This window comes from Dryobates pubescens, chromosome Z (assembly GCF_014839835.1).
Source record: "Dryobates pubescens isolate bDryPub1 chromosome Z, bDryPub1.pri, whole genome shotgun sequence".
NCBI lineage: Eukaryota > Metazoa > Chordata > Aves > Piciformes > Picidae > Dryobates > Dryobates pubescens.
The window spans coordinates 127546256-127563782 of record NC_071657.1 but is presented as its reverse complement, the minus strand read 5'-3'; the positions used below and the strand labels follow the sequence as shown (position 1 = coordinate 127563782).

General features: G+C 40.9%; 1 protein-coding gene across 1 annotated transcript in view; it reads right to left on the bottom strand.

Moving 5' to 3' along the window:
- The window catches only part of ANO6 (anoctamin 6), an 80444-nt gene that overhangs the window by 48733 nt on the left and 14184 nt on the right, over positions 1-17527 (bottom strand). The window contains exon 2 of the mRNA XM_054178225.1: positions 3563-3639. Within this exon, the coding sequence (XP_054034200.1) occupies positions 3563-3639 (77 nt within the window). The remainder of the gene's footprint in view (positions 1-3562; positions 3640-17527) is intronic.

The following is a 17527-nucleotide window of genomic DNA, read 5'->3' as shown; positions in this document are numbered from 1 at the left end:
TTCTCCTAGGCAACCAGCACCAGAACAAGAGGACACAGTCTCAAGCTGTGCCAGGGGAAGTTTAGGCTCGAGATGAGGAGAAAGAGTAATTTGCCATTGGAATGTGCTGCCCAGGGAGGTGGTGGAGTCACCATCCCTGGAGGTGTTCAAAAAAGGACTGGACGTGGCACTTGAAGCCATGTTTTAGTTAGTCATGAGGTGTTGGGTGACAGGTTGGACATAATCTCTGAGGTCTTTTCCAACCTTATTGATTCTATGATTCTGTGATTCTAAATATAAGATGAACATGACCATGTAGCAGTAAAAGGATAAAATACAATTATCTAGGACCAAACTCAGTTTCTCTTGTTGTAAGAGTTTCACTCCTTCCCTGTAATTACCTGCCACATTTACACCTTGCTGAAGTAACTGCAAACAATATCCTCACAGAATGTGGGATTTTAGAAGATTAATGTCCTACTCATGCGCAAAATGAGTCAGGGATCTTGCAAAAAACTTAGCATGTGGTCCTCTAATTTGAGACAGCATCATGAGAAGAACAGGACCGTGTTTACTAGAATCATAGAAGCATAGAATGGTTTGGGTTGGAAAGGACCTTAAAGATCATCTAGTTCCAACCCCCTGCCATAGGCAGGGACTCAAGGCCTTATCAAACCTGGCCTTAAATACCTCCAGGGAGGCAGCATCCATGACCTCCCTGGGCAACCTATTCCAGTGTCTCACTACCCTTACTGTAAAGAATTCCTTTCTAATAGCTAGTCTAAATCCAGCCCACTCAAGCTTCATTCAGTCCATACGCTCTCATCCTATCACTACAAGCCCTTGTGAAAAGTCCATTCCTGGCTTTCTTGTAGGCCCCCTTCAGGTACTGGAAGACCAATATAAAGTCTCCTTGGAGCCTTGTTTTTCTCCAGGCTGAAAAGCCCCAGTTCTTGCAGCCTTTGCCCACAGGGAAGGTGTTCCAGCCCTCTGATCATGTCTGTCGTCCTCCTCTGCACCAGCCCAATCAGTTCAATGTCCTTCTTATGCTGGGGGGACCAGAACTGGACATAATACTACCGGACATAATACTACCACTCACAAGAGCAGAGAGAGGGGTAGAATCACCTCCTTTGTCCTGCTGGTCACACTTTGGATGCAGTCCAGGATACATTTGTCCTTCTGGGCTGCAAGTGCACATTGCAGCTCATGTTAAGTATTAGACAATAGCTTAGTTTGGGCTACTTCAGGATGACATACAAAACCAAATAAAATTTCCAGAATATTTCCATCTGCAAAGCTTGACCTAAGTTTAGACAACAGGCAAAAGACTTCAGTTCTATTCAACCTACAATTGTAGTTCCAGCTAAAATCAGCATTCATCCATTTCACAAACAGGCTTAATAGATCCAAATTTTATCTTTCTGGCCCCTCCAACCCACTGAAAGTGCCCAGAGGCTGACAAGAGGACCTGACACAGAAGGAGCAGTGCAGAAAAGTTGCTTCTAAAACTGAGCAGGAATGACAACTTCTGGTGAAAATCAGCTACCAAAAATAAAACTTTATTTTGACAGTTGATTTTCAGTAGAAATAAAAATAAATTCTACCAAGATTGCTCAGAGGAGCAGTCTCGGAGGAGACTCTTCTAACCACAAGTTATGTGATATTCCAGCTGTTTAGTTGCTATTTCACTGCATACAAATACTTAAAAAAAGAAATTGCATTGAATCAAAAGAAGAGTCTAAGAAACATTTTAATGAAATCCTAGAGAACTCAGATGGGAAATGGAAACTCATGATCCAAAATATGCCTTTACAGAGACCAAAGCCCCTTGCCACCATAAATGCCAGGGTGGGGGAGGTGAGGGTAACCAGCTCCCAAGAGGAAATGGATTTCCTGGTAGTTTGGATATGTTTCCTCTATCAGAGGCAAGAACAACCCCTGCCTGACCCAGAACTACGACAAGCACTTTGCCACATAAGCTGCCACCTTGGTGCAATAAAGACTAAATCAGTCTTTGCTTACACTGTTTTTGAAACACACTACTACCGTGGTAAACCTTTGTATCTCTCATTTATGACTCTGTTTCCCATTTCATCTTGACATGAATAAAACCAGCCTTGGTGGACAGGTCAAAATATAAATTATCTAAACACCTTCAGTCATTTTATCTATCTATCTATCTATCTATCTATCTATCTATCTATCTATCTATCTACATGGGCAGGCTTAATTCAGTCTCCTGAATTTGAATGCTTGATCTGCATATTTCAACTTTTTGATTAATTTTTCATTATATTGCAGGTTCTCCTAGTTATATAAAGAAAGCAACTGTATTTCCTTACAGGCAGAGGAATCAGCAGGACAGAACACCTCTGTGCAAGCTAAAGGAATAACGGGAAGCAGTAGGAGGAGGCTGTTGTTTCTGGAGTAGAAATGCACCTGCAGGTTCAAATGAATGTCAGCCTTGGACAGGGCTGACTGGAAACCAGCTCCAGATCTCATTACTTGATGCAATACATCAAGTATTGCAATAATTCCTTGAATGATTTATCTATGTGAAAACCATCCTGAAGCTCTTAGATGTTCAGAATGAAATAGTCTGACAAGCAATATTTGACACGGTTTCTTTATGCCTTGTTCTGTAACACTGATCCACTTGCAGAGGCAGCTTGATTAGAAAAGACAACCTGTCCACATTCACAGCTTGTGTCATTAATGAAACACAGAATAGCCTTTTTTTCACTTATTTGTATGGAGGTGCTTTACTAGATTTAAGATAAGTATATACACCTCTTTTAAATCCAGACTCACAGCTACCTCCTTGTGCAACTGCAGACCACACTTGTGCTATTCTAGAGGAACAAAAAAAATTCAGCTTATCAGCATGCCAGCTGGACATCAGATTGACAAAGCATATGCCACAGCAGAGCTTGTTAGGCTAAACTGGACAGCCCTTAGAGAGAAATGTGATCTGAGGGAAGCAATCTTGAGCTAGCACCAGAAGTCTTTAAGCTGCAGAAAAAAGTTGGCAAACAGGTGAACTTGAACTTTGACCAAAGGGAATGGACACCTACAGGTCTTTTTCCTTCTTGCCATTTCAGCCTCTGTAAGGAATTTCTTGGTGTCTCCAAGCTTTCTGTAAAAACAAACCCTCAACCCACATCTCACCAACTAATAGCTGGGTGTATATGAATTTATGAGGGAGGTGTGTTTATATGCAGGGTGTGCTCATAACGATTCATCCTTGTATACACAGAGAGAAATTCTACACATGCCTGTACAAAATTACATAGAGAGAGGAGGTGTATGTGTGTGTATCAGTTTATAGCCAATAAATATTGGTTACTTTTAATCAAATCCAGTGTCTGCATCAACTTGCACTTTCACATGAGTCAATGACTCCAGGTACCTTCAGGGAAACAAAGACAGAACAACTCAGATACAGTCACAGGGATGAACAGCATGTGCTGCAAATGCAAAGGAATGCTAATCTTCTGCAACAGCTACCCACTGTTGCATATCTATATCAGAAAAAAAAAACAATTACAGGTAATCATAGTTAAAGTAAAGAAGTACCCACCCACTCTGGAGTATGAAGGTTTTGCTGATCTGGCACAGTTCCATAAGTGGGTATAACCACCTGGTTCAGTTCCAAGACTGAAAACAAACATAAAAAAACCCCACATTAAAACATTTTTAGCATTTTGTGCAGTAAGTAGGTTTTCAAAAAAGAATGGTACTAATGGCTTGTGGATAAACAACTTTATTGCACTTAGTGTTTCAGAAACAGAATGTTTGCGTCTCACACTTCAGTTATCATCAGCAGGTTGCAAGAGAGCAAAACCTAAATTTCCCCAGGATGACAAGTTAATGCTAGGAGACCATCCTGCCCAAGCTACAGTGATACAAAGCATCCCTTTGCTAGTATGTCTTATTTAGCGTTTCAGAAACTCTATCCACATTCTAGCATTAGTTATGTTCATCTTTCAATGAATAAGAGCACCACATGAACCTTAGTTCATGTTGACTGTACTGGTCAGGTAGTAAGGAAAAAACAGTACCAGGGAATTAGTCTGAAATGGATGTGATACAGGCAATGGTTCTGTAACATTCACTCTACAACAGGAATGATTTTCACATAACCTAATGACACATCTGCAAGTTTAATATATATTGATGTCCCAGCAATTGCTCACCCATTTCCACAACACCTGTTGAAAGAATGACAACCTGCAAACTCAGTTGGTTTCCTGAAATATAGCATAAACCCCACCCCAAAGATCTTGTATAGCATCCTACTCCATGATACCACTATCACAGTATCACAGTATATTAGAGGCTAGAAGGGACCTCAAGAGATTGTTGTGTCCACCCCCCCTTGCCAGAGCAGGATAACCCAGGGTAGTCCACACAGGAATGCATCCAGGTGGGTTTGGAAACTCTCCAAAGAAGACTCCACAACCTCTCTGGGCAGCCTGTTCCGGTGCTCAGTCACCCTCACTGTAAAGGAGTTTCTCCTCATGTTGAGGTGAAATCTTCTATGTTCAAGTTTGTGTCCATTGTTCCTTGTCTTATTATTGTGCACCACCAAAAAGAGCTTGGCCCCCTCCACTTGACACCCATCCATCAGATATTGATAGACATTGATCAGATCCCCTCTCAGCCTTCTCCAGACTAGACAGCCCCAGGGCTCTCAGTCTCTCTTCATAGGGGAGATGCTCAAGTCAATCACACTGGGAAAAATGTCCACTGGATCAAGCACTGCCTAACATGCAAAATCATCACATTAGAGGACACAGTCTCAGGCTGCGCCAGGGCTGCCCAGGGAGGTGGTGGAGTCGCCATCATTGGAGGTTTTCAGGAGAAGACTTGATGGGGTGCTTGGTGCCATGGGTTAGTTATTTAGGTGGTGTTGGATTGGTTGATGGGTTGGACCCATGGATCTTGAAGGTCTCTTCCAACCTGGTTTATTCTATGTATGTACATTCTATGTATCTTAATAAAACTGCTGAAATTAACTTACAGAAGTTCTACAAGCTCTGCAAGCAATAGGATTTAGTTTCTTAATAAATATTTTTGAGTCTTAAGAAGTCAGATAACATCCTGAGGCTGAAGATAACATCCTGAGGCTGAAGATAACATCAAGCAGCTGAAGGGAAAAGGCTGCTTTCTGCCTATGCATGGCAAGCAGTTGGACCCTATGTGTTATTTATAGATCCTCAAAACAGGGAAGTGATTTAGCTAAGTCTGTCCTGCACCGAGGAGAGGGTCACAGATATCAATGGAACCTAAACAGCAGTGTTGTCTGGAAAGGATAGACTTAACTTACCAAAAATACTATAATATTACAAGAAAATCCCTAAACTAAGAAATAATCTAGTCTATAGTACTTTTAAGATAGCTAAACACTCATTTGCTACAATGCCAGTGCAAACATAGCTGATGTGCCTGTTCTGTGGGTTTTTTGTTGGCTTAAAATCTTCATTGATAGGTGGCCAAATTCTCAAGAATTATTAAGAAGCTTATTTTTCTTTTTCATTGATGATGCTCATTTAGGGCAGCTGAAGATATATCAAAACACTTAAGAGCACAACTAGACTGCTCCTTACAGATCAACAGAATTTTCTCATGGCCTCTAAGTAGATGAATTCTCTGGTTTAAATAGTCTTTCACAGAGTTTGAGACATACTTTTTTCCAGATATTGAGCTGTGAGTTTCCAGATCTCTACTGTGGTGATAGTGTATCCTCTAGGAAGCAGACAAAAGCAAGCCCCTGGATTTTTCCACTGACATCACTTCAGAAACATTCGAGTTGCAACCCAAAGCTTGGCCCAGTTGAATGTTCAAAGCTCACTGGGCTCTCACAGATGTTAACATCTGGAATGGGCTGCCCAGGGAGGTGGTAGAGTCACCATCACTGGAGGTAACACAGTATCACAGTATCACTAAGGTTGGAAGAGACCTCGAAGATCGAGTCCAACCTGTCACCACAGACCTCATGACTAGACCATGGCACCAAGTGCCACATCCAATCCCCTTTTGAACACCTCTAGGGACGGTGACTCCATCACCTCCCTGGGCAGCCCATTCCAATGACGAACAACTCTCAGTGAAGAACTTTCTCCTCACCTCGAGCCTAAACTTCCCCTGGCACAGCTTGAGACTGTGTCCCCTTGTTCTGGTGCTGGTTGCTAGAGAGAAGAGACCAACCCCTTCCTGGCTACAACCACCTTTAAGGTAGTTGTAGAGAGCAATGAGGTCACCCCTGATCCTTCTCTTCTCCAGGCTAAACAATCCCAGCTCCCTCAGCCTCTCCTCATAGGGCTTGTGCTCAAGGCCTCTCACCAGCCTTGTTGCCCTTCTCTGGGTGTTTAGGAAGAGACTGGATGGAGTGCTTGGTGCCATGTTTAGTTGATTAGATAGTGTTGGATGATAGGTTGGACTTGATGATCTCAAAGGTCTCATCCAACCTGGTTAATTCTATTCTATTCTATTTCTATCTTTAGAAACATTTCCCAGCATTTAAAAAAAGAGCAAGAAAATGTGGAATTGTGCAGCACACAAACATCACATGGTGAAATCATAATATGAGGACTCAGAAAACATGAGCATACCTCAGCAGCTACTGCAACATTGCTGCATATGCACATTATTATATTTTAATGGGTTCACCACAGACTAGCATGAGAAGGGCAAATGCATTTACTTGGTGTCAGTGTAATGGGAATCACCTCACATTCCTTAGGGCACACTTTATTCTCTGTCTGGATGCAAAGATATCCAGATACAGAGTGCTTCTGAAAACCCACAGAAGAGGGAATGCTTCTGCTCACATAATGATCAGAGTGAAGGAGAAATATAAACATCTTGCCTTCAAATATAAACATCTGCTTTGAAATTCTGTGTGCTATTACATGAAACAAGTAGATGTGGCCACAGACACGAAGACTGCTGTCAGCCATTGAACTGCAGTAACAAGAATCATAAGTTAAAAAGGCCTTTTTGCTAAGTCCTCACAGTGTGTGACTACAACACACCCCCACCAGTGCTGTCTAGAAATCCCTTCAGCCAAAACTGAAAAGAAGGGGGAAAAGTGGCATTCACAGCAGGAAGGATAAATCCAGCTCTACCAACTCCTGTTAGATCTGGGGCTGGCCAGGAATATCCTCTGAGGGAAATTATGTATGAGTATAATTCACTTCTGCCTCAGCATCTCATACCTTCCCCATGATATGGTGCCTGTCATGCACACTTTATAATTTTATCAATATTTAGCATTTTAACTCTGCCTAGTGTACTGCTCACTGCAGTCCCTGGGCCATAGCTCCAATGAAAGGACTCATGCGAGAAGGGACCTGCCACTCTCGCTGCTTATGGGACTGGCTCTATCAGCAAGGACATTCTCAAACATACTTTAAGTTACAAAGCTATTTGTGTCAGAAAAAAATCTTGGCTATCACTGATTTCCTCTAATGGGAATAATAAGAATAATAAAAAAGTCATCCTCAGTCTTTAAGCTTTAAAATCACCTACATATGCCATGTTAATAGACACAAAATTCTTCTGAGAAGTCAAAAAAAGGTTATTTACACCAAACTCATAGTACCTGGTACTTCACTTTCCTTAACAAACTTGTGAGACACTGCAAAGGGCAAGATCTCATCCCTGCCACTGAACATGGTACATCACGAGCAATCATGAATGTAAAGCCAGGAAGCAATTTCTGGAACCCCCAGGCATTGCTGCTTTGATACAAGTATCATATCACCTCTCACTTCCCTCAGAGTATTTTGTAGGTGCATTGACTGTCACAGAAGTTCTATAAAGTATAGGTCTCAAATCTTGTACTTATATGGGGAATAACACTCCAATGTACAAAGTGGACATGCTCAAGAACATCTGCTCAGCCCCTTAGTGGAATTTGTCTGATGGACAAAGAACCTCCTCCATAAGCAGGGAAGTTTACAGCATGGCTACAGAGAACAAGTTGTTGCAAAGCTAGACCGCAGTGCTGGGGCACATCAGTTGATCTGCACTACCTGGCTCCATACACAGTGCTGTCCCACAGCAAATGAAGATGGAAAGCATAAGAGGAAAGGGTAGCAGACATGTAACAAAGAACAGTGAATAGATGCCACGCTTCAAACCCATGCTCTAGCTTAGTTCACAGTACTGCCCTCGAGTAGCTGTGCCTTAGACAACAAACATTCACTGCATCTGTCTATGGAGACAGACTGAGAGTTGTGATTACTCAATCTGGAGAGGAGAAGGCTCCAAAGAGACCTTATTGTGGCCTTTCAGTATCTGAAGGGGGCTTACAAGAAAGCTGGGGAGGGACTTTTTAGGGTGTGAGGTAATGATAGGACTAGGGGGAATGGAAAAAATATATATAAATGGGTAGATGCAGATTGGATGTTAGGAAGAAGTTCTTCACTATAAGGGTGGTGAGACACTGGAACAGGTTGCCCAGGGAGGTGGAAGAAGCCCCATTCCTGGAATTTTTTAAGGCCAGGCTGGATGGGGCTCTGGGCAGCCTGATCTAGTGTGAGGTGTCCCTGCCCATGGCAGGGTGGTTGGAACTAGATGATCCTTGAGGTCCCTTCCAACCCTGACAGTTTTGTGATTCTGTGATTCCCATAGAAATGCAAAACCACAAATACATAATCAGACACACTAAGCTCTTCTAAACCTCAAATAGATTGTGAAGAAAATTAATAACAGAAAACTTCACTGACTGAAAAAATACCAGGAAATATTTACATACAATTCTCATCTGAATCGACACATTCCCCAAAACATTTGTTAGACAGCTCTGCCACTGCATTAGAACAGAAAAAAATAGTCATTAGTAAATTCTGTCTGTTCTATTGAAAACTCAAATGAGAAGATTATATCAGGTTTGACACTGTGAGGCAAATCATCAGAGAACGGGATGGAGTCAGATTGTTCCTATCTGCAGGGATAAACAAGAAAATGCAGTGATGGCTTTGCCCAGATACTGCTGTCTAAGTAGAGCTGATCCATCACCACACACCTCCCCAGAAAACACACTAACAGTGTGGTAGTATCTCTCCATCTCGGCAGGCTGCCTGCAGCCATGCTAACAGATTGGGTTTGTGATACCATCACACATGGCACCCAAGAGACAACCAAGCAAAAAGCCCCACCTCACAGGTAACATCTCAGAAGCCACAAGGACCCATGTGATAAAAAGCCAGATATGAACTGAGTCCTAGAGTGAGTGAAAATTATTCTGAAGCCCATCCTCTAATCAAGACAAATTATTTTCACCTTATTTAATTTAAAAGGACAAACTACCGCTGTCTGGAATAAATCTGATGTTTCAGTAAGATTCACATCCTCAAAAAAATGAGCATTGACATATCCAAAACAGGCTACCATGTGAAAAATGGCAATTGCTGTATCAAAACTGAAAATAATTAAGAGAGGAGAGCATCATTAGCAGATGAATCAATCTAAAGATCCAGAGTCACCCCTGAATACCAGCTGGGGACTGCAGTACAGCCACTGTACTGAAAGGGACTTTATGTAGATGGCAGGTTCCTTAAGAATGTCCAGCCTGCTGTCTCTTGGTCAAAAAGAATAGAATTATGGTACTGAAGTCTATGATCCTGTTCCAGCTTGTGGGGAGAGAAAGGGGTGACAAATTTATGCCATGTTGTTTTAAATGTCCAAGAAGATCAAAAAAGGCAGACAACTGGCAGTACAAAGGAATTTCCCTGCTGAGCGAAGATTTTGCCCTTCCAGACCCTAATGTTTACCCAGAAAGTGAAGATATTGTTATAAACATGACTACAGGCTCTGGGGCTATGAAGAAAACTTTGAGTATATGCTATTTAGACTAGACAAAAACCTGTGTTGAGTTTAGTTGTATTTCATACCTGTAGACCTTTTTTGAAGAATACATTCTACTAAACCCTGAAAAGTTATGTATTTGAAGTCCTGGTGGACAGCAAGTTAACCCATGAGCCAGCAATATGTTTTTTGTGTCCAAGAAGGCCAGTGGTGTCCTGGGGTGCATTCTAAGTGTGCCAGCAGGTTAAGGGAGGTTATCTTCCCCTCTACTCTGCCCTAGTGAGGCCACACCTGGAATATTGTGTCTAATTCTGGGTTCTCCAGTTCAAGACAGACACAGAACTACTGAAGAGAGTCCAACAGAAGGCTACAAAGATGATTAGGGGACAGTAGTGTCTCTCTTATAGAAAAAGGCTGAGACACACAGAGGTATTTAGCCTAGAGAAGAGAAGACTGAGAGGGGATCTGATCAGTGCTTATAAATATCTAAAGAGCGAGTGTCAAGAGGGTGGGAACAGTCTCTGTTCAGTGGTGCCTAGTGATGGGACAAAGGGCTGCAAGTACAAGCTAGAACACAGGATGTTCCATAGACTTCCATAAACATAAGGAAGTGAAATTGAATTATTTTTATACCAAACAATATTTTATAAGCTATTATTTATAGTTAATAAAAGATTTATACAGCTGCCTTCTGTGTGAAAGTCTTGTATAGCTTTCCAAGTTGTCAATAAATTATGTTCTTTGTGCTCTCACTCTGAGCAGACCTGCAGGTGTCATCAACCCAAAACTTAATCTATGCCACATAAAAACAAAAACATTGATCTTAATTTCAGACACTGAAACATATCCAATATGGAGCTATAAATGCTGTTGGATCACAGAGAAATTGACAAGGTTGTCTTGGAAGATGATTCTATCTTGTTTGAAAGATTGTTCTTCCCAATAAATTACCTGCTCTTACAGCTGTGCAAACAAAGGATTGGGAATGTGTGATATGACTTTGAAAAAATAAATACTCTTTCTTGACTAACCCTAAACAGGAAAACATTCAGTTGGAAATATAACACAGAGTGTTGCTAGTCAAATGCCCCTTGTCCTGAGACAGCCAGCTCAGAGCCAGGGTAGGTCACTGAAAACAATGAAGTAATTAGCAGTTAGTCATAGAACAAGAAATTAGACTTTGTGGGAATTATTCTGCTGATAGCAGGGCCTAAATATTAACAGGCACTGAGCTGGAAGGTTTAGGGGAGTTAATAACCAAATTGTCAAACAGCTCTAATGTGTTCAGAGCTCAGAGTCGGACATTTGCCCAAACCCCGTGGCAAAAATCCTAGATCATTTCAATGAGACCTGGACCAGCCTCAGCTTCAGTTTTGAAAACAAACACTGGGGTAATGATGTTTTAGTTACAATTCTGTGAATCCAGAGTAATCTGCTGAGATGCAAATGCTGGCTCCTCATTTTAACTGCTGCAATGCAATGCATGCCAGAACCAACCTGTCTGCATCCATTCTGCACATGAGACACCAGCTGACTGTAAATCACTGCAGAAGTACAGTTACTAATGAGACTTTTTCTGAAGCTAAACAATTTACACACCTTCAGCTGAAAAGGCTGTCAGAAAGAATGATTTTAGCTCTTATCTGTCAAAAGGCAAGATATAGATATAGAAACAATTTTTGGTTTTAGACTGTATTAACACACATTTATGCTGTAATTGTGAACAAAATTTGGTATGCTTTTAGGTTGTACACTGAATACATACATGTCAAACAGGTTTCCTTTGTCAGGGTATAAAATAAGGGAATAAACTGTTTAAGTCAGAAGGCTTCAGACTGATAATCTTTTCAGACACTAATCTCAGGTTGCAACATGGGCTTGCATCACAGAATCACAGAATTGTTAGGGTTGAAAGGGACCTCAAGGATCATCTAGTGCCACCCCCCCTGCCACTAGCCACACTAGATGAGGTTGCTCAGAGCCACATCCAGCCTGGCCTTAAAACCCTACAGGAATGGGGCTTTTACCACCTCCCTGGGCAAGCTGTTCCAGTATCTTACCACCCTCATGGTGAAGAATTTCTTCCTAACATCCAGTCTGAATCTATTCTATTTTTGTTCCATTCCCCCTAGTCCTATCAAGGTTTTGAGCCCTGTTCCTAATGAGGAAGATAAAAAGAAAGCTGCAATTACTACCAGTTTACTGAACACAGCAGTGGACTTAAGAGGGGGAAAAGAACAGTGATTGTGTAATGAAAATCTGTAACATGCATGCAAAAAAAAGGCAGGAAAACTGAAGTTGCCTGAGCAATGTTAACACTGATGCCCAACTTCTAAGTGCTTGACTTTGCAATCTTAATGTTTTCATGCATAATATGTAATTAGCCGCAGCCAATTAGGGATCTTATGGCTCCTGTTGGTAACTGGTAATATTTACATTTAAATATGGAGAAATATTACTACTGGCTTTACTGTATTATTTAATTATACAGTCAGTTTAGAAATGAAATTATATCTGAAGCATCTGAGAGATTCCCTTGAGCAGAAGTGATGGAGCAATTATTCCTGCAATTCAGCACGAGGACACTTTGCTGAAAGTCTAGAATTTCACCTAATCAGACAATTTGATTAGTGGTCCATGTGCAGGAGAACTCTGTGCTGCTGCTGCTGCTGAGCAATTTCAAAATGAAGTGTAAGAAAAGTAATCATAGCAACTATGGACACTTTAGCAACTTGCACATCACTTAATTAAGTTTTAAAAGTCAGTTCAGAATAATGTAATTAGTGTAAATTCAGTACCATTGATGGGAAAACAAAACCAGCCCACAGTGTGCTTTAGCTTATTACAATCGCTGCGAATAAAAAGTTCTGGTTTCTGCTGACAGTTCAATTCATGCTACCCAGCAACTGCAGCTGGTCAAGGTCTGACATTTTCATGATGAACAGCTGTGGCTTTGAAGACACAGAGATTTCTAAATTACTTCCTGGGAAAAGAGACATGAACAAGAAGAACGCACGCGTGCACGCCGCTTTCTAGCGATAGTAATGTGGGCAGCGATGAAAAATAACAATACACCCTCTCTGCCAGGCATTGAAAACTCTCCACAACTAAAGGAGAAAAATAGATGTATGTGAAAATACTAATTCAAGAAACTTGAACACAAACACATTTGGAAAATATGAAGGCAACAGAAACAATCACCTTGTGGCTTTTTAATTAATACATTTATCTCTACAGCTTTTGAATCTGCAACTGCTTTTCACACTGCTTGGAACTAAAGAAGTGAGGAGCCGTAAGTTTTCATTAACCTCCACTCCATGAAGTGGCATGTTAGAATTTTCTCAGAAATATTACTACACACTCAAACATATGCTACAGAAACCTAAGGAAAGGTATCAACAGTTCTGCCTAGAGACTAGCCAGAGCTTTGTGTTTTTTGAGTGCTTGATGTACAACAATGTTAATAAGGCATTGAGTACCTGGATATTATATCATCTTAAGGTTTGCAATTATAAGCAACACATAGAGAAAGATCATTGCCTGGGTAATGCATACTTCAAATTTCAGTCTGGTCACCCACCACCCTTGTGAACTGGTCTTTCAGAGCAGGAGTAGCGGAAGCAGCTTTAGATCCACCAAAGTAAGTGGTGGCATAAAGTGCCATTACTACATTAAAAATTGTTGCACCTTCCTAGAAGATTAGCTACCCCATCGTATGTAAATTCAGTCTAAGAACCCCTCAGGAAAGAATGCAGGTGAATTTGCAATATATAAGTCTCACTTTGATTGGCAGCTAGCATAGATTGTGGAAAACAGGTATTTAGACAGCTTATTTCAGGACAAAGCAGAAAGAAGTCAGGACTATGCACTGGTGAGAAATTTCTGGCTTTGAATCTTAGGTACCGTTCAGCTATAACAAAACCAAGCAGCAAGAATAATGAGGAAAAAGCCAAAGAGAATTTGAAATTGTGGAAAAAATATCCACAAAAGAGGAGATAAAAGCTTTGCTCTGGAAAGCATGGAAAGACATTTTCCTTTAGTGTCTATGGAGCCTTGCTGAACTGTTTCAAAATGTTATGAACACACCAGGTGGCAGTAACACAGGACGTGCTCATTTCACACAGCAGCACAGATCTTCATGAGAGTACAACTAGTGCCAATGTACTCAGCCATACTCCTCCTCACAAACTCATTTCCACTGAGATTCTAATCCATTTCTTCAAAACTGTGGAAGTGAAAGGATACAAAAAAAAAATATCAATTTTTTGATAAAAAAACCCAAGCGGCCTCTACAGAGTTGTTTTCTTCGTTTAACTGTGGGTTGCTCAGCCTGGAGAAGAGGAGGTTCTGGGGAGACCTAATAGCAGCCTTCCAGTACCTGAAGGGGGCCTCCAAGAAGGATGGAGAGAGACTGTTTACAAAGGCCTGTGGGGATAGGACAAGGGGCAATGACTCAAACTGGAAAAGAGTAGATTTAGATTGGATATTTATGAGCAGGTTCTTTACTATGAGGGTAGTGGAACATGAAACAGGTTACCCAGGCAGGTGGTTGGGGCTCCATCCCTGGAGATATTCAAAGTGAGGCTTGACAGGGCTCTGGGCAGCCTGATCTAGTTGAGGATGCCCCTGCTGACGGCAGAAGGGTTGGACTGGATGACTTTCGGAGGTCACTTCTGACCCAGACCATCCTATGATTCTATGAAGAGGGCTTCAGGAGTAGCAAACACCAAAACGTGACAGCTAGGATATGAAATTGTTAGTTGTGCCAGCCACCCTGTAATGCACACTGAGAAAAGGACTGAAAAGGGACAACACTGGATGGAGCACCTCTGGTAGCCTCATTTCTGAGCTCTCTGCAAGAAGTATGACCTCATATTTAATGAAAACAAAAAATGTCACATGTTTGAGGAATATTTGACAGCTAAACTCCAGCCATGTTTTTGTGCCTAGGATGAGCAATGAAAACATCATTGATTTAAATAGCAAGGTACATTCTAAAAAGCAGGAATATACATTTGATATTGAAACCTTTAGGTAAGATTTACCTTCTCTAACTTCTTTCTGTCCCCAACCCATTACACATATCAAGGGGACATAGTAGACAAGTGTCCAGAGATACAGAAAATTTCACATTTAGAAAAGTACTGGCACTTTTCTTTCCCTTGTATTATGAAATGAAGCACTACTTGGGGACCAGCTATCATAAAATGCCATTGCTTTTTTGTGTTTTCTTTCCCCAAGAAATTTAATAGGAGTTGTTGATGAGATCTGACTTAAACCAGCCGTTAAATCACAGTAATCCTGATATTGTAAGAGGTGCAAAGGATAAACCCAAGAAGAAGTGCAAGCTGTTTATCCTTTTTGTGTAAGCACTCTACCTTTCCTGCCTAGAAGACATCCATGCCTGGAACCTGACCTAATAAACACGTGTATCTCTAAAGGCTGATTTGCTGCAGGAGTGTGACCTAATGCTTCTGTGGGAACTGTAGAATTAACCCTCAGGTCAAGAGTGTGATAAACTGTTCTTTCACCTGCTCCAGCACTGAAGCACATCATTGCACAAATGGACCTGGACTTCTGGAAGTCCCTGAGTGCCTTGAATCTGAAAGAGTTTTCTTCACTGCTTAAAGTAATGTGAGGGTTTTGGTTTCCTTCTTATCCCACAGCAACCAAAATCAACTGTCCTTAGGCAGTAAACATAAAGAAGACAAGCCACTTTCACCATAAGACAGACTTGCCAAGATCAATCCCAATTGTCAAAATTACTGCCCAGTTACATGGGGAATGAGTGAACTCTGCCTTCAGTGTATTTTACAGGAGGGCTGCCCACATACAGCAGTTGCCCCAAGCTATAAACACAGCTCTTTTAGCAGCCAAGCTGATCCCATGGTGCTCCTCACCAACACCAAGCCTGTAGGCAGCTGTGGAGCCTTTTTGTTAGGAACTGATATGATTAACCAAATTGTAATTGCAGATCACTGTTTGGTTAGACTTCAATGCCTATGGATCAATGAGATATCTAATTAGATATCTGGAGTTTAAGATATGTTTAAAAAGTTATACCCATTGCTATTACATTTACATGTCTCAGAGGAGATATATTTGAATTTCTGTAATGAGTTTCTCAGCATGTTTGCTTTAAAGTATTTCCCACACTCAGCTGTTGTACAGTGTGTTTACAGGAGGGTCCCATAAAGATACTTTTAATTGCTTTGACTATGAAAATATTAAGTTTAAAGTCAAAACCTACAGGCATTTTGGAGCTGCTTTGTGTGTATAGGTACAAAGACTTATGTCTGTAAGCAGTGCTGGAAGAAGAGTTTAGAAATAAACTGCATACTTTCATTTCCTAATCAGGGAATAGAATAGAATAGAATAGAATAGAATAGAATAGAATAGAATAGAATAGAATAGAATAGACCAGGTTGGAAGAGACCTTCAAGATCATCGAGTCCAACCTATTATCCAACCCACCTAATCAACTAAACCATGCAACCAAGCAACCTATCAACCCTCCTCCTAAACACCTCCAGTGATGGTGACTCCACCACCTCACCGGGCAGCCCATGGCAATGGGCAATCACTCTCTCTGTGTAGAATTTCCTCCTAACCTCCAGGCTAAACCTCCCCTGGCACAGCTTGATACTGTGTCCTCTCGTTCTGGTGCTGGTTGCCTGGGACTTTGTAGATTTACTAAATGAAGGACTCTTCAGATTTTTCTTCTAACAGTTGTGGCTTAATAACCAACTTCTGCCTAAAGTCACCTTCTTCTGAGCATAGGAGGTCTGAAAGAGACCTTTGCTCTTCGTGCAAACACCAATAAACTTACAGAAGTACCTAGAGCTCTGTTTGGCCAGACTGCACTGCCCTTGAAGATCTTTCAATCCTCACTTTTACCAGTAAGGAACAAGTTACAAAAACAATACTGTAGCAGTGACTCATTTATTCTTGAGGCCATATTGATTTCTTCATCTTTTTTTTTCTTTTTTCTTTCAGTAATGCATTGCATGTTTAAGCCTTACCAAATATTGTAAGAATTTTTGTTGGGCTGTTTGTCTTTAGCACAGCTGCCATTTTACAGATTAAACTCTGCTTTTATGCAAATCCCTTCTTGTATTTTATGGAGAGCAGAATAATTAAATGAATCTAATTATTTTTCCTAGAATAAATCAGTATATACAGAGATGATGAAAGATCTAATAAAGATATCTCCTCCATTAGGGACTAGTTCTGCATTCTCTACTATGAATAGCATTTACAAAAATAATGCTATTCCCACTCTAGTCAATGGGACTGCTCACAAGGGGAAAGTGTGCATTGTTTGACCTCATCCTTGCTCATTAATGTCTATAAAAACTCCATTAGACTACTTAAGGAAAAAAACCACATAGAAAGAGAGCACTGATAATTTTACTAATATTGTACACAAACTAATAAACCCTCTGGCAATGCTAGAGCCCTCTGGATCACAATCTCAGTCTTGTTTCGTTAAATGTTATTATCTCTAACTGCAGTGCCAAACCCAGAACAGTGGAAATTTTTTTTGCAAGTAATTAATGGTATAAAGATAGCATTTTTCTCCTGCTGGATAAATTACCTATGAACACACTGTGATTTTTACTATATATTAAAAATAGGGAGGAAAATGCCACAGATAAATTATTTCAATTCGCCACACCCACAGTTATATTACCTTAGTCCCTTGCTGTAGTTTATTTTCCTGATGAAC